The sequence below is a fragment of the Rhinatrema bivittatum genome, chromosome 18 (genome assembly GCF_901001135.1).
Source record: "Rhinatrema bivittatum chromosome 18, aRhiBiv1.1, whole genome shotgun sequence".
NCBI classification, from domain to species: Eukaryota; Metazoa; Chordata; class Amphibia; order Gymnophiona; family Rhinatrematidae; genus Rhinatrema; species Rhinatrema bivittatum.
The window spans coordinates 50,675,651-50,700,991 of record NC_042632.1 but is presented as its reverse complement, the minus strand read 5'-3'; the positions used below and the strand labels follow the sequence as shown (position 1 = coordinate 50,700,991).

Here is a 25,341-nt window from a genome sequence, read left to right as displayed (position 1 = left end):
GTGCACGGACCTTATGTGTCAATTGCAAATGTTCAGTTTGCAGCTGTCTCTGCTATTATTTCAACAGGGACCTCGGCTTTCACTCTTTTGTTCTTGGGTCTTTTTCTAATCTAGATCTCTGTGTGTTTATAAGTGTCTGTGGAGTGCAGGTACCGTACAAGTGATATCACATTTTTTCACCTGCTTTTGTTATGAGCACTGATAAATTCCCCAGAAAACATAAATAGAAAAGGTCCCTATTTGTTTCTCTAAATGCCAATATCATTACTTTTACCTTGTTTGAAATGTATTTATTTGCAGAGTTTTGTCTACAAAATAACTCAGCCTGTGTAGTTAAGCAATTAAAAGGTTAATAATCGGGGTTTGAAAAATTCCTCTAGGACTTGCTTGCCGGAGGCAAAACGCACTCTCTCTGTACTTTCCTACCCCCAATAAGTTGTTCGGGGGGTGCAGGGGTAGTGGGAATACTTGGGGAGGGCATTTCTTTTCCACACAAGTCCAGTCCTCTCACTCCTCCTTGGCCTTCTCTGTAGCCAGGACACTTCCCTGTGGTTCTCTCTTGGTGCTGTGCTCTGGCCCGGGTCCCCAGCACTCCTCCTGCTCATCTTCCGAGTTGGGGGTGTTCCCCTATAGCCCAGGTCCACTGCCCTATTGTGCGTTTCCCGCTGCTGCTTCCTGCCAGGAATGTTTCCTGCTGCCAGGACCTGGATCCGCTGCTTTCCTCTGGCTTGTCAGTGGTTCTGGAGGCATTTTGCTCCTGCCTCAAGGTTCGGCTTGCCTGGGGTGAGCTGGGTGATGCATTTTTCAAACCCAGATAATATCTCTGTGGGGCTCACTGTGACTTCATCCCTAATGATATTAGAGGGCTTCGCTGTTCTTGAAGTGCTGATCTGCAGAATGCTAGGTTTCAACCAAGCTGTTAAGGCCAGTAGGAGTAGGGGAGAGAGCTTAGTGGTGGGGCACATCCCTTGCATCTCCTGCCTTTTCATTTCTAATGGGCCTGCTGGTTGGGTCTTGCGGTCCATCATATTCTGGCATGGCAGTGGCCTGCAGTAAATGCGTATTTTACCCAAACATATATTGGTAGAGCTTTAGAAAACCCAGCAAGTCCGAAGCAGTGTAAATGTGAAGTCTTTTATTCCGTTGTAATGACATGAAATATAGGAGTCTCTTGCAAGGGGCTTAGCTGCTGGCCAGGCTCAGCTGTTGAGGTTGCCCGGTGGCGCTCGAGGAAGGGCCGAGGAGTCACGTTCAGCAGACAGATGCAGCGGCACAGACCAGTCTGAGGTTACCCTGGTGAAGGATAATCTGATGACACAGCTCTGTGTCTAAGCTCCCCAGCTGCTGGGAGGAACTTTCATTTGGCAGATACCAGATCTGCGTTATCAGTGTTCAGTGCAGATCTTCAAAGCAACGGGGATGCACTTTCTGTTGAACAAATGTAGTGATGTTTTTTTTAAATCAGACTTCATTTTGTGGCCTTGTACGATCAGAAGAAACGCCTGCAGCCCCCTTCCCAACAAAACGGAGTGGCTCTGTGACGAAGCCAAACCGGGCTATTAAATTTCATCTTTAATTCCATCAACTTTCTCTCTTGCCAGCGTTTTCTCCTGCGCTGATTTATGACCGCACATTCACATTGATTGATCTACAGTTGTAAAGTGGGTTTAGATTTGCAAGAAATGGCATCCTGCTGTAGCCAGTGATGAATGTGTATCCGACAGAAACCTTTCTCGTTATGGTGCACGTGCACTCGGTGCCTTGATATTGGAGAGCAGTTTCGGGGGCTGTTCTGGCAGTGGAATTGGCAGCAGTGGAGAAGGGCATGGATAGGAGTGACTTATCCGACAAGCGAAGTGCACGAGGAGGGGTGTAGAGAGAGATAAGAGAGGAGAGGTAGTGAGGTGCTTGCAGAGTGAAGGCATTTGTAGGTGAGAAAGAGGAGCCTGAACTGTATGCGGGAGCGGACAGGGAGCCAATGCAGTGACTTCAGAAGAGGGGTTATGTGAACTTGATGATTTTGGCGAAAGATAAGTCGTGCAGCTGAATTTAGGAGAGAGATGGCTCGCTGGGAGACCTGTGAGGAGCAGGTTGCAATAGTCTAGTCTAAGCGGGAGGAGATGAGAGAGTGGATGAGGGTTCTGGTAGTGCATTCAGAAAGGAAAGGACGGATTTTGGCAATGTTATAAAGAATGAAACGACATGTTTTAGCGGTGTTTTGGATATGCATAGAGAAGGCGAGAGAGGAGTTGAAGAGGCTCCAAGGTTATGAGCTGATGGGATAGGGATGATGACTGTGTTATCCACAGAAACAGAGAAAGGAGGGAGGTGAGCTTGGGGGGGGAAAGATAAGGAGCTCCGTCTTGGCCATGTTAAGGTGGCAGCGGGACATTCAGACAGCAATGTCACAGGCAGGCCGATATCCGGGATTCGATTTCTGGTATACAAAGGTAGATCTGGGAGTCATCCGCATAAAAATGGTATTGAAAGCCATGAGAGGAGATCGGAGCAGCAAGGGAATTAGTATATAGTGAGAAGAGAAGGCCCAGGACAGAGCCTGAGGCAGACCAGGTGATAGTGGGATGGCAGGAGAGGAGGAACCACCAGAGGAAACACTAAAAGTGCGATGGGAGAAGTAAGAAGAGAACCAAGACAGCACAGAGTCCCGAAATCCAAGCGAGGACAGAGTATCAAGGAGCAGGTGGTGATCAACAGTGGCAAAAGCGGCAGACAGGTCAAGGAGGGTAAAATAAAGACCATTTGCCTTTAGCCTTGAACAGGGCTGTTTCAGTTGAATGTAGAGGATGAAAACCAAGGAAGCAAACCGGTAACCGATCCAATGTGGCGAACAACAGAAGAATGAAAAGATGGATCGGTAAAAATGGACTTTTATTGGAACTTGCAAGTTCCAATAAAAGTCCATTTTTACCGAGGATGAAAACCAGCCTGGAATGGATCCAAGAATGGCTTGAGATGTAAGGAAGTCAAGACCATGGCAGTGAACAGCACATTCAAGTAGTTTGGAGGCAAAAGGGAGCTGGGATGATAGTTGGCAGGACAGGTAGGATCCAGTGAGGGATTTTTAAGGAGTGGTAGCAACACAGCACGTTTGAAGGCAGCAGGAACAATAGCAACTGAGAATGATAGATTGAGGATGGGATCTCTGTATAGGTTGTGAAACCTTCCGAAGCGTGAGATCCCAGTTTTCAGCACCTTGGGCTAACTCCTGTCGCCGTGCCTTCTACAAAGTTTGCATTTGACTAGCACAGTTTTACTTGGGAAGTTGCCTTTTTACCTGTTGTAACTATGGCCCTTTTGTTATTAAAATGTTTGCTTGGACCGACTGTTCATCTTCCAGTTTTTTGTCAGGATGGCGTAAAAGTGTACCACCGTGTTTTGAACCGGCCTTCCCTCTTGCTTTGTCCTGTCCTTGTGGGTCACACTTCTACAAGAATCACAACGGTTAACTCGTGTGTGGGCGGAGGCAGCCACCTTTTACTCTGTTCTTCTGGTTCTGTGCTTCACGTCCCCATTCAGCACCTTAGATTTGAGTAGGGTGAACCCAGGGACTGCTAACGAGATTTTTAAGGATTATTTATATCGATAATTAAAATATACTTGTGGCCATTTTTATCTGGCAATGAAAGTAAACAAAATATTGGTCTTCCTATAGATGAAGCCTTTATTTTCGCCAGGAAAATGTTGCTGTAGCACATGTTTACTAAGGGCCATTCAACTAACCAATGTTATAAAATGGGACAAAATCCGTCCAGAACCTGGTCAGCTTAGATTTTTCATATGATTGAATAAGACTCTTTGAGGTAAGGGTGCTAGGACTGTTTCTAATATTATTATTTAATATTCCTAAGGCCTCTGACGGATAAAGAGTTCAGATCTTGGTTGCACCCTGCTGTACAGGAATGAACACTTAAGTTTGCATAGCTGCAACCGTTGATCAGGTTATTAACTATTTGACAGATCTCGTGTTGAATGGACGCTAGTAAACTGGTTTTGAATAAGGCCAAAACCGACATTCTTGGAATAGGGAGGTTGTTTGGGGGTTTAGAGAGCAGGATGGCACAGCGTGTGTTAGATGGCTGTGTTAGAGATTTCGGATAGCACTAAAAGCTTGGGGATCACGTTAGATTCCAGCTTCTCTTTGGTACTGTATGTTTCCCAGGTGGCTCGGCGTGCCCACTTGCATTTATGAATGGTTAAGCAACTGAAGCCCTATTGGATGATTTTGCTTTCTGGACAGTGGTTTCATCTTTATTTCTTGGGACGTTAAGATTATTGTAACATTTTGTTACAGATGCCGATTGCTGTGATTAACTTATTCAGAATAGTGCGGCTTGGTTAATTTGTAGTAAGAGTAAAAACGAGTGCTTCTCCATTGTTAGTTTACGCCCATTGGTTCCCGGTGTTGAGAGATTAAAGTTTGAATTACTAACAGTTTTTGTTGTAGAGTAATGGTTCAGAGTATTCGGATGATAAGTTGGAATGGTATATTGCGGTCTTCACAGGGTTTCCAGTTGTCAGCTTCAGTGGGAGAGGGATTTCATTTGCAGCGTTTTACTAGCAGGGCACCACAACTATGGACTGTGTTACCAATTGCAGTGCGGTCGGTACTGAACTATCAAAAAATCTGGAAACGCGCCAAGGCTTTCCTGTTACCTATAGCTGGAGAGGGTGGGGTTGCAGAGCTAACTCTCAAGGGTTTACCAGTGACGGGGGTGATTGTGTTTTATATTTTTTATGGGTCTTTTTCTTGTAAACCACTCTCTGATTAGTTTTGCTTATGGTGCGGTGTGTACATTTTTAAAATAAATGATACGATTATTTCTGTTAATGGACAGGATTCAGTGAAAAGGTTTCAGGAATCTTTGCATTTCAGTCACCTGACTTTTTCCAGCGCTGGTGCTCTTGTTTTCTGGCATAGAAGAAGATCTCCATTTCTCCCTCCCTCTGCATTTTTTTTTCCTAACTTCCTCTGTACCCTGCTGCTTCTTCCTTTTTAGAGTCCCTCCATTGTAATAACTTATTTAAGGCTCCCGTAATAAAGATGCCATTGTCCCGGCGTGTCGTGTGAGAAACTGGAGCCTTGGGCTGGGCCCAGAGTGTGTAACTGGATCGACTCTCCAAAAGAAACACTTTTTGAAAAGCTCCCATTCCTGCTGACGGCAGAGGCAGACAGCAGCTCTTGTTAATGTATTTCGGTGAGGGGCGTAATCCCGTTGGGATTTATAACCATATCTCTTGCTTTTTCGGAGTGCAGGTCTTGTACAGAATTGTAGAGGTTAAAAAAAACAAAAACCCCAAACCCTCCATGGATTACGTTACAGCGTTGTATTAAGGGTTCAGCACAACGATGCTTATCTGTGCTCAGGTATGCAAGCTGCCTGGCCAGGGCTCTTATTAAAGGACCTTTTTAGGTTAGGCCTGACCTAACCTCAGGGAGGGAGGGGAATCTAGCACCCTTGCAAAATGTCACCAGTACTGCAATGTTTTCTTGGCTCTGGCTGTTTATGCTTAATTTACAAACCACCTAACTGATTGGTCCTATCTAGCTGAAAGAAATTGCTGTAGGAGTCTTATCTATCGTTGATGATAATTAAGAAAATAGCCCCGTGAGAATATCATGATAAAAATAGAAAACCTTTGTGGAGTTAATGATGCAGTGTTTGAAACTGTACATAAAATATGTTTAGAGGTCAGTGAAAGGCACCAAATGCATAGAAGCCCAGAACCGATCTTATTTTGAACATATCTGTTGGTATTCCGCGGCTTTGATTAAATATTATTTAAAACATTGCTCGGTGCCAAGTTAGATGCCTAAACTTAGGAAGATTTCCAGCCAAACTTCTGAATTTAGGTCCTTGATCTTGGTCTGTTCTCACAGGGGCCAATTATTTAGTCTCCTAACTCCCAACTTGAAAATGGAGCCCCACAGAGACTGCCACAGTCCTGGGGCATGTCTTAAGGCTCCTGCCTTCCCAGCTTGCGCCATGAGTTTTATTTTAGTCTCACCTGAGCAGGTAGAAGGCCTGCCTTTGCAGGTGAAAAAACCCCGATCCCTCTGGTATGAACCTTTTCTCTGCCAACGGCAGGGAAAAGGTACCGCGCCTGGATAGGGGCAGCCAGCCACTTTGGAGCAGGCACCGTTCCCCCTTGGGCTGGGCCCTTGGGTGCAGATGGCTACTTGGGCTTCCCAGGCAGTAAGCAGGACCCAGGGATGGAGCAGAAGCCAGGCCAGACGAATAACTGTTTCACAGAGCTAACTCTACATTTGTATCAGCAAAAGGTGTTCAGGCTAAGGCTCCTTTTATATCCAGTCCTTAATTTAGGACACACCCAATGCTGGCCCAGTAGGGAGCCTGCAGGGGTCCCCCAATTCCACTTTGCTGGGTAGTTCCTGTAAATCAAAGTCCCTGTGGCTGCACTGCAGGATCCCTTGGCCTTGAACACCCAGGGCTGGGAGGGGGTTATACCTGCCGCCCCTGATGGCGTTTTCTATTTTATGTCAAATAGCCAGGATATTGGGCATTGGAGTTATTTGTTATAATCCAGGGATTTTGAATACATTGATAAGGCGCCTGGCCCAGATCTTTCAGCCTGGTTTCCTTAAATATCCGAAACAAGCCAAACTGAACTAAAGTAAACATTTCAGGTGCTTTCTGTTTGAAGAAGGAACTTTTATACTCTGCAGAACTCCTCTTGGGATAATTCTTGTGTTAATCCAGTTAAAGGCGGCCTTCGTTATCGAAGGGTCAGGGCTGGATTGACCTTTAAGCGGCCCCTAGGTGGGGCAGGGAGGGAGGGAGAGTCCCCTGTAAGGATGCGAAGGGGCAGGTCTTCCTCTAAACATGCATTTTGGTTCCTGAGTTCGGTATTTTGCTGCTGACCACATGCACCACAAGCGTTCTGAATATTTACACATGGTTACTGAGTTCAGGAATATTTAGCTTCCTTGCTTCCTGAAAAAGTCTTAAAGTATAGCATCAGCCTGTAATTATGGGAAGAGTCTGGAGCCCCAGTCTGCCCAGTGTAAAATGCTTGCCGAGTCTCGCTGCAGAAGAAAGCTCAACAGGACTTGTTCCAACAGCAAACCGCATGTCTCCACAGCTGTTGACGTATTGGAGGGGATTTATTTGGGGAAAAACAAACGAACGAGGAATAAACAGCACTGGATTGCAGTGTGAGGTATTATATAACATGCACAGGTTCTCCTTGCTAAATCTTTACAAACTAGTCCAGAGCTCCTTGGTGTATATATCTGCAATAGGTTTTTCTATTTTTCTCCTTCCTAATTTGTCACCTCCCCCTTCTTTTCTTGTTCCTCCTTTCCCTTCAAGTTCGTAATGGTTATTCAAGGTGGAGCTGATTTCCTTTGTTGCTCCGTGGCTGAACTGGATGCCACGCTGGGAATAACCCCACTGGTGTCCTCTTTCCACCATGGGTGTATGTTTCCACTCCCTGGTTCTCAACCCTGGCCTGAAGACGGTTGACTTAGTGTGCTTCCATTTTCATAGAGATTTGTTGGCCATATACAGGACGGGATAGAGAATCATTTCATTTAAAGGACAATAGTTTGACAAGGAATGTTTACTTCAGTTTATGACCGTCAGAAATGTTGAGGATAACAGATAAAGGATGGTGTCTTTAGAGAGTGATTTTAGAGATTAGTTGGGAATAATGTCTCCTAGTCTAATTATGGTTGCTTGTTTTAGGCATATTACCCTCTGAGGAACCCCAAAAGGGTGAGATAAGGGCCCCTTGTAGGGCATCATTGGGAGATTTATACATCCCAAGAATGAGAAGAATTGAATCATTACGTATTACGCCAGAGAAAAAGTGGAAGCTTAAATATTTGGGGATTATTAGAAGAATTATATATCCCAAGAATAAGGAGGAAGGTTGAGTCGTCATGGAAGAGATGTATTCAGAGGTTTTTGTGCACACTATTTTTCATATTGTAAGATTTGAGATCATTCTATGTACAATGTATTAGAATATTAGGTATGTGCTGGTAAGAAATTTGTGAGCAGATCATTGCATTTTGTAATGCGCTGATATTGCATGGTTTTAGTAGATGTGGCAGAATGTGTGTTAGATGATTCGCAGTTTGCTTGCTCCTCTTTTTTTTATTTTTTTCTTTCTCAATCCATTTAGGTTACATTTTTAAGCAATTAACCCTAACCTCTGCTGCTTGGAGATGGATTTCTGGTGGAATAAAGGCGAGCTTGCAAGAACTCTCAGCCGTTGTGGGAACGTGCAAGCTAAGGGCTGTGCTTGGTGAACTTCCTCAAGCTTTTAATGTCCCCGTTTCTTCTCGGCAGAAGGAATTCCCAGCTTCCTGAAGATTTACGTGCGATAAGGACGCACATTCCGTTCATAAAAACGGAATTGTGCTAACAGTGGTTTCTCAGGATTCCTTCCAGCTGGGTGGGCTCGAGATTAGGTGCCCTCCTCTCTAAGGCATCTCCCGTTTCTGCCCCTCTCCCTCACCCCTTATCTCCAAGATTTGTTGTTTCTCAGGTATGCGCTTTAACCATTGTTTGTCTTGGAAGCTTTTACCACGTGACCCTGTGAAAAAGGATGAACAGTCTACTGTCTGTCATGTCTGTTATTTGTAATACATTATCTGTGCAGTAGTTATGTGGGGACTGCATTTCAAGCCTTTGTCCTGGAGAAGATGGGGCATTTGCCTGTTTTTCGCTTTTAGTTGCCTCGCATAACAATTATTCAAAGGGTGGTGATTCACAAAGTTTTCTGAGATTGCAGACATACAAAGAAGGGGACCTATGTAGTCCCCAAGCTCAAGGGCATTCTCATCTTGGGATACGTCTTCTGTAGATCCGGTAAAGTTAGAAGTGTAAGTCATTTGTGAAGGGTTGCGGGGTGTGTGAGCCCTTTGTGCTGCGAATGCATGAGGCCTACGCTGGCAGCTGGCAAACGCGCCCTGTAGCGGGACGGTCTGGAGCCTTCACCTTTACCAGCCGCCTCTACCGCAGGTTGAGCCCTTGGATTCTAGCAGCTGGCAGGACTTAGCTGAATCCCTAGGATGGTGAAGATAACTAAAGTTCAGGCACACCGGAGTCAGGGCAAGCAGCAGACTGATGGAGTCAAGGACAGACTTAAGGTATGGTCAGGTCCAAAGAAGAGGTCAAGGTCCACAGAGTCTGGCCAAGGGTGGCCGAAGACACTGGACGAGGTGAGGCTGGACTCGAGTACTCAGGAGAACAGGAACCAGGAACACGCAAGCAACGTGTACTGCAAGGAGCCTTGCTTAAATACCCCAGTCGGGCTGACGTTGTCGGGAGGCACTGCTCAGTGTTTCCCGCTGCAGGGCCTGTATTATGCATACACCCAAGGGAAGGTGGCAGCATCAGCAGTTAGGAAGAGTGGATAGCTCCGGGTCATGAGGGAGATGCTTAACCAGTTCTGGTTCAATCTATGGACTTTTACTTCCAGTTTCTCTAAGAACAAAAAGACACCAAGTCCATAGGTACAGTTGGGGGGGTAGACAGAATTTAGGTAGCTTGTTCCTTATGATATAGTGCTGTATGGTAACCTCGTAATTAATAGTCCAAGTGGGAAGATCTGACAGGTCTATTCGGGAAATGTGAGACATTCCTGCCCTCGACTAGTTAGGGTGAGCAATCCTTAAATCTCCCTGGTAGGCTTATGGTAAAGTCTTCATATTATCTTGCCTTCTGTTTAATGTATTTAGTTATGTTTACTTCCTATTAATGTTCAACTTATTTGAAATACTGTTAACATTTATATTCTATAGATATTCTAAGGAACTATGGGAAGGGAGGTGCGTAATTGCAAGAGGGGGTTGGGGCTCGGTGGAGTCTTTCTAAAATGCAGCTAATGGTTTGTGATGGGTGTCTTTTGTTTATCTGTAATTGGATGAGTTGTGTTTTTATTACGTGATGTGTGTCTTTGTTTATCTGTAGTTGGATGAGTTGTGTTTTTATTATGCATGTTTTTATTGCAAACCTTGTTGGACAGCTCCTTTCAGTTGGGGATGCGGTTAATAAGACATTTTAATTAAATAACTTTATTATTAAAACAGAGACAAGGTAATGTACCTGAGCTAACAGGGAAAAGGGGTGGCAAAGCCAGGATGGCCCTGCTCCACCTGAGGTGAGATCATGTGACTTTGAGCCAGCGGAGGCCATTTTGTGGCGGAACACCAGAGAGAGTAGAGGTTAGGAGCAGCATTTTCTTTTTTTCTTAAATCTGGAATTTGGGTTTTCCAAGCATTCTCTCAGCCCTTTTAGTTCAAGCAATAGAAATAGCTGCAGGGACAAATGTTTTATCATCTCTCCGGTTAGTGATTAACTAGACTGCCATGTCTACTCTTGCATGTCGCTAGAGGTTCTGCCACATAGAGCAGTGCAGAAGTCTTGCGGACCTGAATATGTTTGTCCATAAATGCACAGCCTCTTGAAACTAGATGGTTCTCTCAGCACAGAAAGGGGGTTTTGAGCTTCATCTTCCTAGTGATGCTGTTTTCACTGAAGATCTCGGACAAATGCTAAAAGCAACTCGTAGCTCGGTAATGAAAACATAAGAAGTTGCCATGCTGGGTCAGACCGAGGGTCCATCAAGCCCAGCATCCTGTTTCCAACAGTGGCCAATCCAGGCTACAAGTACCTGGCAAGTACCCAAACATTAAAAAGTTCCCATGCTACTAATGCTGGCCTAAGCAGTGGTTATTCCCTGTTGATTAATAGTTTATGGACTTCTCCTCCAGGAACTTATCCAATCCTTTTTTAAACCCAACTGCACTAACCACATCCTCTGGCAATCTGTTCCAGAGCTTAATTGTGCATTGAATGAAAAATAATTTTCTTTGATTTTAATTGTGCTACTTGCTAACTTCATGGAGTGCCCCCTAGTTCTTGTATTATCTGAAAAAATGTGACTGTTATTTACTCTACCAGTTTGAGTCCTTTCATAATTTTATAGACCTCTATCATATCCCCCTTGCCTCAGCCGCCTCTTCTCCAAGCTGAACAGCCCTAACCTCTTTAGCCTTTCCTCATAGAGGAGCTATTCCATCCTCTCTATCATTTTGGATATGATGCAGTGTTATTTATTTCCTTTAAATATAATTCTCAGTTTCTGTATTAGAAGCAATGTAAATTTTGAATTTTTTAAAATCTCTGTTCCCAGTTCAGCATACCCAGCTGCTGTCAAGCACCCTAGCCAGAGACACACAAGGAGGGGGAAGAGAAAACAGAATGGAGACGCACTGGTGGATCAGCATTTCATGAGACAGTGACATTGGTTAAGCATTACACAGATTGAAGTCCACCGAGGACAGGTTGGCGATATATTAGGACTTATAAACAGGAACATAAGAAGTGCCATTTTGGGTCGGACCAAGGAGCATTGAGCCTGCCTTCTGTCTCCTAACAGTGGCTAGTTTAGGTCACATGGAAGTACCTCGTAGCTTGTAACCCCGCGTCTCCCTCCTAGCAGATTGCAATTCCCAAGTGTGCTTGGCTAATAGTTGTCCTCCAGAAACCTGCCCAAACCTTTTTTAAAACCAGCTGTATCGGTGGCCTTCACCACATCCTCTGACATATATTCCAGAACTTAATTGTGGATTGATTGAAAAAATGACTGAAATGATTTTGTTTTAAACCTCATGCAGTCTCCTAGTAGTATTTGAAAGGGTAAATATCTGTTGCCTATTCGTTTTGTTCCACCACTGGTGGTTTTCTAAACCTTCTTTGGATCCCCACTCTGCCGTCTCTTCTCTCAGCGGAAGACCTGTTAAGTAAAGGAATCGGTGTCTTGGTGGTTTGGGGGGAGCCTCCAACAATCTGAGGATTAATTTTCCCCTTTTTGGAGGTGGCTGAATAGCACAAAGGAACGCCTTTACCGCCAGCCAGCGTTGTCTCCAAGTATGATCCTAGGTTGTTTTTTTCTAATTCTCCTCCTTCGTAAGATGATTTTGAGGCCAAGCTGCGACATAGGGCCCATGGCAAGTATTGAGAAGAAGGATGAGAATAAATCTGAGATATCGAGATTGTACCCTGGCTAACAAGTGAGGTTCATGCCCGTCGTGGTCTATGCAATGCAAACCCATTTGCGGTCACTACCCCCCCCTCCCCACGTGGCAACGACAATAATGAAATGCTCTTGCAGGTTGGCTACCTTGAACTCTCGATCTAAGAAAGACCTCTCACGTTTTAGCTAGTTTTATTTGCCTAGTTTTCTCCTTGTGAATATTATTATTATGTTAATCCTCTTAGTCTTGACAGCGATAATAAAACTGCATCCTGGAGTGTCATCGCCTGCCCCCCCCCCCCCCCCCCCCCCCGTGCTGATGACATCATCTTCCAGCTGTTTGGAAACCAGTGCAGTAAAATGGAGGAGGGACATAGTTAGCCAAGAAGCACCGGTTTATTACTTAGTGCCGGCGAGGTAGCTCAGCGGGCGGGCAGTGCTTTGCTTCCCTCCTCTAATCCCACACAGGCAGTTGCCCATTGTTGTTCTGGGGGGGGTGTGTGTGAAGGAATAGCCACTGTCGGGGTAACTTTCAAACCACCCCTCCGCGGCAAAAGTGTGCATTAAGTTACACCGGCTTTCAAAGAGGTCTGCTTCGAAAGTTATCCCGGCATGGAAGCCCACACCGTGACCTATGACCTTACATTCACCCATATATCAGGCAGGGCAGTTTTATAAAAAGCCATTTCTGGGATTAAAGCTGTAATTTTCAGAGGCGTTTCCATGGCGGGGGGGACGACACCTCATTTTGCAATGCTATCCTTAAGGTTTTTGGCCAGAGATCAAAACTGTGATCTCCCCCCCCCCCTCTCCCGCCCAATCCAAAAGGCCTTTGTCTCCAGGGCACATGACAGCCGTGCCCGAGGAGACAGGGGCCTGCTGTGAGCGCTGCACCGGAGGCTGCTTTGAGCTGCTTGGTGGGCAGGAAGCTGCCGCCGCGGCTGTGGACTCTGCACCTGCCTGGAATTTGGAAAATGCGGGCCGGTGTTTGCCTTCCCTGTTTGCACCTTGATAGTGACCGTGTACATGACATAACTGCTCGCAAGCTGCTGAGAGGTTTGCGCCGCCCGCTCTTATCAAGCACATTCTTTTCCCGTGTTCTTTGCAAAGCGTTTGACTCCGTACGGGCCAGGACCGGGTTTTCTTGGCCTCTTGGTTCCACGAAACCCGCTCTTCTCGGGGTCTCGGAGGGGGGACGATCGCCAGAGTAAAAAAAAAGAATCTCCTCCTGCTCGTCTACAGATGGCGTTCGATCCGTGTGGCGGGAAACGCAAACCTTGCTGCGGCGCTCAGAAAGCTTGAAACGTACGAGGCAGGGTGGGAGTAAACTGCGCTAGTTACCAGGAAGGAACGAGGGTGCCGGTGCGTCTGTATTTTTTTTTTTCATCCAAGGTGCCGGAGGTACAGTGAAGGTGGTTTCTGAGCAGGATTGCAGGGCACGGTGCCCAGCCATTTTTTTTTTTCCAGGTTAAGTTTGTTAATTTTTAGCCCAATTATGTTCTGTCTTGCTGCCTGAACAATCAATCCAGTCCTTATTACGGGCGGGTTGTACTGCAAGCAGGAAGTGGAGCGGCCCAGGGAAGGTCTTGTGAGTAGTGCGAGCTCTTGCTAGCGTTTTCTTTTCCTTCGGCCTGACGAGGCCCAGGAAGACTGACGGTTGCAGCTTTAGTTGGAAGCAAGACCCGGAAGGACCCAGGTGGTAAAGTTCTGGGAACGTCTGGTAATCCCTGCTATAAAAATACAGATCGAGGGCAGTGAGGGCCTTGTTATATCCGTGACCCCCTTTATTGTGGGGTTTTGCTGCACCATGACAAGTGTCTTTTAATAATGGGCTCGGCTCTCAAGACCTGCTTCTTGGGGCCCGCCTGGGGTCGGGATGTTCGCAGCTGTCAGGGAGGCAGGGAGGGGTGCAAGAGCCACGTCTAGCGCCCGACTCCAGGGGGCGAGTGTGCTGGGATACGCGCAGGCGCCGCTGTTGTTGCCTCTCAGCCAGAGAGCGCTGTCACTGCAGTAGCTGGGAGTGAGGGGGAGACGGGGGGAGCAGGGGAAACTCTGGGTGGCTTGCAAATCAAGATTCCTGATCTCGTAGCCCGGTTAGCTGAGGTTTGAATTGAGCTGAAAGCCCAGAACATTAGGAGGATTTTTTTTTTCGAGAGAAAAACTACTTTTATCATGGGGGAGGATGTTTATTTTACTTTTCTGTCGTTTGGCCCCATTCTCGTCTACGCCTCCGCTTGATCTTCTTGTCTTGGGTCGCTGCTTTCTGTTGCCTGAACTCTGACCGCTCCATGCCGTATTTGTTTTTCCATTCTCTTTTTATCTTCCTCCTCTCTCTCCGTTTCATCCCGATTGCCACTACCTGCAATCCAACATATTCTAACTCTCTCTCGCTCTTCTCATTCCCTGATGTGCTGCAAGTTTCTTATCAAGGGGCGCTGGCCGGCTTGGCGCTGGTCAGTTTTACAGATACATTCAGCAAGGGGCTGGTGAGAGTTCTCCCTAGCGTATCCTTCCTCTAATCTTTTCATTCCCGATGAAAATGAGCCCTAAGCAGAGCCTTCTAATCTTCTGGCTTTCTAGCCCAAACAGCGATGAATGACCGCGGTCCTGATCTCTTCCTTAGTGAGGTCCGGACGGCAGGGTTCCAAGCATGCACATGTGGGACAGAGATCAGGAGAGACAGGTGACAAACCCAATTCTCATGATATTGGCACAAGAGCACCAACGTTGGGCGGCAAATAGCCTCATGGTTGCAAATTTGTGCACAGTTTGGAAAGAGAACCTGTTCACCGAAAGATGGAATAGTTGGAAACTACCATTAGGAGATGGGTAACTGTGCTTTTGGTTTTCTGCTCGGTGGATTTCATTCTAGCTTCCTTTCCTGAAGGCATTCATTCACGTTACATTCTCTTCTTTACTGCCTCTGAGCTGGTAAGGCCTCCTACAGATACACTTACGATTTTTAATATTGGGAATTTTGAAGTCCTTTGAAAACGTTTTTGTTTTTTTTTCCCTCTGTTCGGGGGTGGATTGATTAGATGTAAAACGCAAGAGCGCTTCGGTCTACCTTATCGGTCTACCAGCTGGACGATGGGCCGAGGGTCAGGTGGTCAGAGTGGCCCATTCAGAAGGCAGAACTTTCGGTCCTTTGTTCATAAGCACATGCCTTGTTTTATAATTAAGTGATGATGCCTTCCGTAGTGGGAGAACTGCCCATGCCAACAGATACCCAAACCACTTAATGATATACAAGCATGCCTGACGCCAACAGTAATATTGGTATTCTAAGACCGATATGAAGGGATAAAGCTAATGCAGTAGGTAGGAATGTAAGCAGACTAGTTGGGCCTGGCAGTCTTTCTCTGTTGTCATGGGGCTGCATTTAGATGTTTTCTGTGTAAATGTCGTCACCTTGCTTTCATGGCTTTCTCCCTGCTGCTTCCTGACTCCTCCTCTCCCTCTCTTCCCCCCACATTTCATGCCCACAGACCAGGCTGTTGGGTTGAATTTCCAGCCGCACTCTGTCCTCCGTTAATGAATGTAATTGTCCGATCCAACGCGTCTGCCTTCTGATACAATGACGTGTATAGCTGAGCTGAGGGTTAAGCAGTAACAACACTTTCAGTGCAAACAAGAATTCAGGGAATATAGTGAAAACCTTATCGCAACAAATGTTAGATATGTTATGGCATTAGAAACTAAAAGCACATTTTTTTTTGCCTTTGGATTGGGCAGATCCCAGTTTTATGCGATGCCTCAGTGCAGGATGTCCCCTGCAGCACCAACAGTGCCCATGTATTACAATGTGAAAACTGTCCTGAAGGAACAGGTGTAACCCGTGGGAGTAGAGCGTGAACACGCATCTCTTTTGCATGTTGAACAGCTGGACCCACCAGCATAGAGACAATGTGTCTGCCTTCCGGGAAAGGCCTCTCGTAGTGCACAACATAAAAGCAAACATGTGTTCTGTTTTTATGTTTCTAAGATATTTTGACAATTTACTAATATCTTGTTTTGAAAACTGCCCTTAATTTTAAGAGCAATGATGTGGGGAGAGAAGGCTGCTATTAGTTTCCAAGGGTCTCATGCCAGCACAGTGCTTAATAGGGGATGACGTAACTGCAGCCCGCACAAGAGAGGGAGTGCATGTGATTGCTAGGCACAGAGAGCACCAGAAGCACTAATTGCAGTGAATGAGCGAGAACGGGTTGACATCTTGAAAACGAATGACTGTTGCTGCCTACTGAAAATAAATACTGTGATATTGTAAAACGTTGCACTGTGCTGCTGCCAGTGACAGAAATGACTGCCTGCCTGCACTGAAACAATACTCCTTATATGGAATAATCAAAATTAGCTTATGCTGTGTACAGCAGATGCTTTTACATGGAATTGGATTATGAAATAAAGAGATGAGCTAAAGTTAAATGCCAGAAGAATCTCAGATATAACTTAAATTATACCACAAGTATTTAAAACATGTTTATGAAGTTCCCTGTAAAGACAGCAGTACACTTTATCCCAGGTCTCAAAGGTAAGATGGCTTTAGCAGTGGGTTTGTTGGAAGAATGTTTTCAGCTTTTATCTCGCATTTGCTGGTGATCTTGGAAGAGAAGGACTTGTAGCATTTGGCCTGTGATTCAGGAGAAGTCCTGCTCCGAGTTCCAGACTCACTTTAGCTGGTGACCTTCACTGTGACCTTGGGCATCACTCCCTTTCCCTTTGTCTCTCACACATGTTCAGCAAACTAATGGTGTGCTATAGTTGTTATATAGTTTTGCCTGGTGATTTATCTGTGAGCATGTAGCTAAACGAAACCAGAAATCCTTTTTGTTTATCAGAAGGTGATTGCTTCATCTTCATCTTGGATGGCCTCAAGTAATTTGGAGATGAAATAATACCATCATTCATTTGTTCTTTAATTAGACAAGCTTTGTTTAGTTTGGGCAAGTATTAAACTATGTAGCACAGAAGTTAATAGATTTGTCGCTCAACAGCCAAAGTAATGTAGCCAAGGTAACCTCGGATAAGAAATACTGCTGAGACACTCGGGGCCATCTCGGACTAATTGGGCCTGTAACTTGGGTATCCTCTTTGGCCATCTAATGACGCGGTTTGCCGTGAATTTCAGATGTTTTGGCTTAATAAGAGCATGCAGTGCTCAAAAATAAAGCTCTCTCCAGAATAGTCTGGCATTGCCACCAAACTGGTTACTGATGTTGGTCTGATTAAGGTAATTAAAGCATGCTGCAATGTTTCGCTGAAAGTAAACAGAAGGTTTTGAATCATAAATTATAAACAGAAACATAGCCCAGGGCAGGGATAGACAACTCCAGCCCTCAAGAGCATAGACAGGCCTGGCTTCCAGCTACCCCGTCGTGACTATGCGCGAGAGAGATTTGCCTGCACCATTACGCAGTGTGACTTATTTTGACAGGCAGGGCCCGTTGAGGCTCTTGAGGAGTGGAGTTGGCCACCCCGGCCTGCAGCAGAAATGCCCATCTTTGAGAGGATGACTGCAGGGCATCCGAGCGAGGCAAATGGTTTCTTTCCTTCCTTCCTTCCACGTTTGCGTCGCTGGGAGACCTTCACTGTGTGTAGCAAGTTCTCCGTACAGGAAGCGTTTCAAGACATGAACGAGCGGATTCCACATGCTCCTGCGAAGTATCAAATCTTTTACAGTAGAATAAGAATCTAAAACAAAATGCGAGCGCTTTCAGTGTAGACCAAGTCCAGCACAGGCGCAGTTAGGACATTACCGGCTAGGAGCGAAGCTCTGGAGTCTGTAAAACATCACTCCAGAAAGGCTACAATTGAAGGGCATTGTCTCTTCCATGGTGTTGTGCCCTTCCCGCAGATCTTAGTTAATTTGTTAGTTGCCGGCTTCCCGTGCTACTTAAGAATTCTAAAAAAAAAAATTGCAAAACCTCTTTCTGTCCTTTTTTTTTTTTTTGCCAAAGTTGTGTCTTCTCTCTGCTTTCTTAATCCATCCCAAAAAAAAAGCTGATCACAGTGACAACGGAGACGGCCTCTCTGGAATGCGCAGGCCGCCCCGGAGTTGGGTGTTGTGAGCCTAGCAGGACATTTCTTACAGCCGGCGACGGCATTCCTTGTTTTAATCCACCCAGCAGTTTCGGAAGACAAATGAATTGCTTATCACAGACGAATCTGAGTGCACACTCCTGGCGCAGATGTCAAAATCCCGAGCCTTCACCAGCAGGCTGGGAAGAGGTTTAAGCACCAAATCCTTCCAACAGGATCATGACTAGGAACAAGATGAATCGCCAGAGAATGAATGGTTTCTTCTTATTGTGAGATCTCACTTTAGGGTCTGCGATGGACTGATTTGCGGCTAGGGCGAGTGTTCATTTCGTGCTAGTTCCTCCATAGGGATCTTGACGGTTGCTCATGTCCATTATAAAGGGGAAAGCTGAAATCGGGTTGCTGCGATGTCGGTGACTGGGGCTCCCTTCCCACGGAGAGGGAGGAGCTGTGAACGCCGGTCTTCTGCGGCACTGCCAGCTGTGACCAGCGCAAGGGGCAGAAACGGGGGGGGGGGGGGGGGGGGTCTTGGAATCACACCACAGAGCCATCAGATTGACCCCCTTTCTCAGTCGCCACTGACCCGCTTCTTGGCCCTGCTCCCACCACCTTCTCTGGCTCTGCGTGAACCCTGCCAGGAATGTGGGGCTTTCTGGTAAAACATGAGCATCAGCGCTGAGGTATGTCTCTGCTGGCTGCCTTGCAGTCTGTGCCAGCTCTGCCCCACCGGGAAAGCCACAGTACATTCATCTAGCTGAAGGGTTTTTGTTTTGTTTTTTTTACATATTCATTTAAAACTTGAAACGTAACAAGTTAAGAGACTCTCTCCTCAGAAGATTGTGAGCAGCAGAGCCTGGAAAGCTGTTTTGTTTCATATCCTTCCTCAGTGACACTCATTGCAAGTTTTTTGTTTTTTTTTCCACAGGGTTGAATCTTGATGAACGCTAATGTGAAAACCAAGAGGCATTTGAGTCGCTGCTTGAGTTACTCCTGTCCACGTGAGCTCTGATGCGGCTTTTTTTAAAATTTTATTTAATTTATGTACATGAGACAATGGCCTATTGTGTCTGAACCCCTTCTGGACAGGGGTAGTTTAGCATTTCACTTGTACAAGTCTGGGCAGTCGGGGTACACAAAGCCCCCACAGACCTTCCCCCAAACAGCACCCAAGAGAACAGGCTTAGGTCCTTGCACCCCTTTTCCTTAACGAGCGTGGCAGTGAGTGTCGGCCTGGGCTGCTGACGGGGCAGTCTCTCAGCGCAGAAGGCAGAGGTAGCACAGGGAGGGGGGGGGGGGGGGTCTGTGGTGTGGTTGTCGTTTTTTTGGGTTTTTTTTTTTTGGCTAGGAGCTGGAACCACTGCCCTGGGCAGATCATAGGAAAGAGAGAAACTGGAGCTCACTTTTCCCTGTGAAATGGATACTGCATGTTATGAGCACTTTTTGGTGTTTTGAAATCATCCACCGGGGACCTCTCTTGGCAAGTTTTGTTGAAGCTCAGTCTGTGAACATCGTGCAGTTCTTCAAATGCTTGCGCTCACAGCTAACGTCAAGGAAGGAGGTGGATAAAGCGTTTGCATAGCATCCGAGCATCGCCTTCTCTTCGTGGAGCCTCCTGCTGTTTCTTCCCGTGTGCCCTCTGCTCCGTGCACTGGGAGAATATCTTTATTTGTTTCCAGCTGAAAAGTAACAGACGCTTATTATTTGCTGCAATCCAGCGTTTAGGAATGGATCTGATGCGCTGCCCAACCAGCAGGACTACGATTATTTATTTATTTTGTGGCTTTTGATTTTCCAGTGCTTATATTTTTGCTAGATTTTTTTTTTTTTTTGGCACATCTGTTTTTTGCTCATTTTGGGCTTCCAGCTTTAATTGGGCTGTGGTGCTGAGATGTCACATCTTTTTGTTCCCCCTCTCTTCTCTTCCACTCCCCCCACCCTTCCTAAGTCAGCCCAGCCATCACAGCCATGGCTTCTGGAGCAAGCCATGGTCTTTGGCCAGAGGCCGCTTGTCTGGCTGACTTTGGAAGTGTATTCAGCAGTGCAGCTACATTATAGAATATAAACTTTAGAACAGCTCTCTGACGCAAGCAGACTCGGTGGGATACGTTATCCACCTAACTCTGAATATCAGAGTTAGCCAGAGAGCTTATCCACCTAACATAACTCCACCCCAGAGTGCCCCCTAAGTTATCGCCAGATAAATGCCCAGATATTCATGTGGCCGATAACTAGCGAGTTATCCAGCTAACCTTTAGTTGTTGCCGTTGATTGATAATGACCGGGACTCCCAGATTCAGCTGGGCTTAGGAGTCAAACCCGGGTGCCCTGCATGGAAACCTTCCCATTTGGCTCTAAGGTACTAGGCCAGTACAGATTAATGAGGTTCTTTATCCCGAATCGCTGATAGTGAAAGTAATACTGTACACTAAGTGCTGCAATACTGTGCCTCAAGACTGAGTTTTGCATAAGAGAGACACCGTGTTGGTAGTTTATAATTCGTTGTTTTGTTGGAAACGCAGTAAGGAAATTCATTTAAAAAAAAAAGACTGCCATGCTTTTTCCTTCGCAGGCTGAGTCTGTTGAGTACATTTTTCACTTAATGTTATCTGAATAAAGCGGAGACTTGAGAACCGCAAGGCAGAAACCAGCTGCGATATAAATCCTTGGACAAACCTCCGACTCGGGCCAGAGGTGTACAGATCTGACAGAAAAGGGCACGGCTATGCCGGCAAGGTTTAGATTTGCCAGAAATACAGATAAAGGTGATTGATACCTGGGATCCCAGTGAAATAATTAGATGTGATTAATGTGAAACCAAGTCTGGTTGGTATGCAGGAAAGGGGATGGTCATACGATAAGACAAAGGAATGTACAAGGAAACAGCAGCAGAGAGAGGCAGGTCTGTCCGCCCGCCGTGGTATATGGTCTGTCCACCCGCCGTGGTAAAATGGGAATAGAAGTCATACGATAAGACAAAGGAATGTACAAAGAAACAGCAGCAGAGAGAGGCAGGTCTGTCCACCCACTGTGGTATATGGTCTGTCCACCCGCCATGGTAAAATGGGAATAGAAGTCATATGATAAGACAAAGGAATGTACAAGGAAACAGCAGCAGAGAGAGGCAGGTCTGTCCACCTGCCGCCGTGGTATATGGTCTGTCCACCCACCACCGTGGTATATGGTATTACCTTCTGTACTGAGCTAGGAGCTAAAATGGGAATAGAAGTCATACTTACTTTTATAAAAATCACATTTTGAAAGAAACGGGGACCCTAAACGTTCAGTGACATGGGATAAGAGATAAAAAGCTATAAGAATGCAAATTAGAGAAGTTAAATTACTTACAGGGGAAAGGGCTGTGTGTTTCATCATTAAGATTATTACAGTCACAGTTCCTGGATTTATTTTGTACCCTGGACCATAGGAATCAACACACATGCCTGGGCAGGTTGAGAAGAGGAACCGGCTGGTCCCTCTGAGAGAGATGTCGGGACATTTTGATGCATTTGGAAACGGTTTTGGGCTGCATCAAGATTCTTGGTGCAATCCAAACACTTTTCTTGTGCATGGAAGCTGCCCGGGTTTTGAGATTTCGGTGTTGCTTCTGCACACCTGTCTGGATGCTTTCCTGCTCCTAGCCTTGTGAGAGTAACGGAACCTCTGCATGCAGTACAGAGGGAGTAAAAGAAAAGAAAACTTTTATTTCCTTACTACCGGTGAGTGAACTGAGCTGCAAAGGCAGTTTAAGTGAAGGAGGACCTCGGAAGGTAGCAGCTTGGTTGGAGATGTGCAAACCTCCAGTAGTTGTCCTCGGAATGAATCAGGAAATGTTCCGTGCAGGACCCTCCAGTCGGGTAATCGGCTGTGTCAGAATGGGTACAGAGGGGGAGTGCCAGCTGGCAAACGGCTGCAATGGGCAGTATCCTCATTTAAATTCGGGGTTCATAGAATAGTGAAGGATACATCTGACCTGATGAAACCTGCGCGAGGGCAAGTTGAATATGCATTGAAAATGTATCCTTTAAACTTTGGTGCCTGAGCTCATCTGAGCGCTAGTAAGAGATGAAACTCCGTGAAGTTTTCTCAAGTCCTCTGATACCTTTAGCTTCGGAGACCACGTAGGCCCCTTCTTCAGATGTCCTTTGAAGTTTTTCAAGAATTCTTTTGCAGATGAATACCATTAATGCCATCTGTGACTACAAATGAAACCAGCCTTCTGATTTTATTATTTTTTTTACTGACTGGTGTATTCTGTTTCTTTTTTTCTTTGCAGGATTGCCTTTGTGTGACGAACGTTTTTATAGATGAGAGAAAATGTAGTGTGTGGGGCCACGCGAGAAGGAAGACGTGAAGCTCCTTTGACTTCTGAAATCCTCGACGCAGCGTGCCTAGCCATGGCTTCCTTTGGCAGCAAGGTGGAAAGATGGAGCCTGAAGGATGTGGGTGGCGTCGCGGAGCTGCTGCACCCCCTAGGCTCAGTTCATTATGGCAACAGACTTTCGCCCGTGAAGTCCATCAGTGCCCTAGACCAGCTGCTGAACCTGCCTGGGAAAGCAGACTCCGCCTACAGCTCATTCTGCGGTGGTTCAAATGTCCCAGAATATCATACGGCTTCATTTTATAATGAAAACTACAGCCTGCCGTCAGAGCCCTCGTCCTACATGGACTCTGAATACGTGAGAGCTATTTATAATCCCGGTGCAGTAAACTCTGATTTGAGAGAGACTTCTCAGCCTAAGCCAAAGGATGTTGGTGGTCGGAATAATTTTGACGGAGCTAGTTTCTGTGGACGGCATGGAAGCACTCCCGACCATGACTTTGTTCATAAGGCGCTTCCACCTTGGCCTTCCTCTCAGTCTTTGCTGCCTCACCCTCCATCCCCACCAGCAAGGCTGGACAGCTACAAAGCGATCAGGAGCTTTGATAGTACAAGAAAGGGCTCCAGTCCTGGGGATCTCATATACCAAACAGTGGCAGAGCTTCCTCATAGTAACAATATCCCAGGAGCCATTTCAGCATCGCAGCCCAAACCACCTGGGAACGCCAGGCAAAAGAGTGAGAGGTTACCAGATGAACCTAAGGTATGGGACGTATCCCAGGATACAGAAAAGAAGGGTAATCAACACAATTTCACAAGACATTCTTCCTTTATTCTTCAAGAATGCTTCAAATCGGACTCTATGGCCAAGACACAAAAGCTTCTCTGTGCTCCAAATTCGGTTCACGATTATAAAATTCCTGAAGAGCTGAACTGTAAATCCTCTCACCCACCACGTACCAGTCATGATGCCAGGGAGAGCAAGCAGTATCTCTGTGCTACTGAGACGCACGTGCAACCCTTCAGAGGAGCAGACCCGCTGAGCATTTTATCAGAAGGCAGGAGGACGGAGGTTCCATTCCCCAACAGTCACAGTCACCTCGGGTCTGACAGACATCCCACGCAAATTGAGGATGTGACACAGGGCATAAAATTCACAAGCACTTCCCTTAAAAATGAGTCAGTGTCTGAAACCAAGACCTGCCTGCCAAGGAGGAAGGTAGGCATTGACCTTCAATCTCACAGCTCAGAAGAAGAAAGAAGAAGAGATGTGCAAGAGTTATCTCTCACCCAACGATCCAAAACGCATAGTTCATCGCGGCCCCATAGTCCAGATGGTGTGAAGACTGGTGTTCCCAATCAAGGAGAAGCAGACTTCAGAAGCAAGGCCCAGCAGATTTTTTATTGTGGACCTAAAGATGACGTGACATTGCGGTCCGCAGGCGTTTTCAGATATGAGATGCAAGGTAATGAGAACAGTAGGGACCTTAACATAAACCAAAAGCAAGAGGTCACTGCAAATCCAGGTCATTATGAAGCAGCACAACCTGAATTCCAGAAGCTTAGAAGTACTCCTGTATGTGATCTCACCAGTGACAAGATTAACAAGGAGACAACCCCAATGCTTTATCACCTGGCTGGAGGGAGACACACTAACGTGGCCACTATTTTAAATTGCAAAAATCATACTAAGCCCCCAAAAGACCCAGGAAATGAACCAAAGAAAACTCACAAAAACCATAGCCTTTCCTCAGGACCAATTACTGAGGTAGAAGAAAAGACCAAGCTATTTCCAAAGAATCAGTGTTTCCAGCAACTTACCGAGGAGAATATTGAGAAGCTGCCCGATGGTGGTCGAGCTGCGGGGAGCCCTGGCTCTTCACTGGACGACAGTTTTATGAAAGACTATAGGGAAAAAATTAAATTTGCTCAAAAGAAAGTCCTGAGAGAAACTTCCTTCAAGAGAAAGGATTTGCAGATGAGCTTGCCTATAAGATTAAAGCCAAATCCTTCCAAAAGACCTTCCATTGAACACTTTCGGTCCTTTTCTGCAAATGAAGATATCCGATTCATTCCTCCTAGCGGCCTGTTGGAAACCAGCAGCAAAAGCGAAGATTCCAAGAAGCCACAGGTTTCTCGAATAGGTGGGAGGAAAAGGGTAACCAAAGAGCAAAAGAAGTTTTGCTACTCGGAACCGGAGAAACTGGACCAACTGGGCATGCCACAGACTCTTAGTTCCTTATGGAATCTGGAGAACACCAGAGTAGCAACAGAGGAAAATAATGATCCAGGTCTGTCGGCATCCAGAAGAAAACCTTTAGAGAATAGAGAGAGAGCACGGTCAACCTCCAATCTTTCAAAGACAGAATTGAAACAAATACAGCATAATGCAGTTGTTCAATATATAGAACGAAAGACAAGTCTGAGACCTACTATTACCCAACAAATCCCTTTGTCCAAACCCATGCAGAGGCCCTCAACAGCAAGAAGGCATTCTGAGTGGATCTGCAACTCAAGCGGCAGTAGAACTCCCCCAAGCAGTGAGGGGTCTTCTCAACCTCAGTCTTCAGGAAGAAGTCCTGAATCCTTTAGTGACACACCTGTGTCATGGACTGACAGAGCCACCATTGGCACTTCGCTTGCTGTATCCGTGCAATCAAGAACCCAACCCTTGGTCAGAGAAGTGGATCAAAGCAACTCTGGCCTGTGCCCCTCTGCAGAAAGTCTCCACCATTCTAAAGACTTTGCCTTCAGTAAAGGTCGGGAAAGATCAAAGTCAACCCCTCCAGCTCAGGTAATGTTGAATAAGGCCTCTGGTACGCTGATTAGTTCACTGCTGATGTTAAGTAGAACCACATCATGGTATTTGCAGAAAGATCTGATCACCCGTATAAATGCATATGTGAAGCTTTAGGTAGCCATGGGGAGGGTGATTTTCCCCAGGTAAAATG

General features: G+C 46.0%; 1 protein-coding gene across 12 annotated transcripts in view; it reads left to right on the top strand.

Moving 5' to 3' along the window:
* Positions 1–25,341, top strand: part of SHROOM1 (shroom family member 1) — a 47,822-nt gene that overhangs the window by 3,722 nt on the left and 18,759 nt on the right. For 5 of the 12 annotated variants that reach the window (XM_029583419.1, XM_029583412.1, XM_029583409.1 and 2 more), the window contains 2 exons: positions 18,998–19,070; positions 22,346–25,184. In XM_029583419.1, coding sequence (XP_029439279.1) covers positions 22,377–25,184 — 2,808 coding nt within the window. In that variant the 5' untranslated portion in view covers positions 18,998–19,070; positions 22,346–22,376. Of the gene's footprint in view, positions 1–8,169; positions 8,371–13,123; positions 13,393–13,593; positions 13,751–18,997; positions 19,071–22,345; positions 25,185–25,341 lie in introns of those variants that run through there. The other 7 variants (XM_029583414.1, XM_029583415.1, XM_029583413.1 and 4 more) reach the window with 7 other exon arrangements.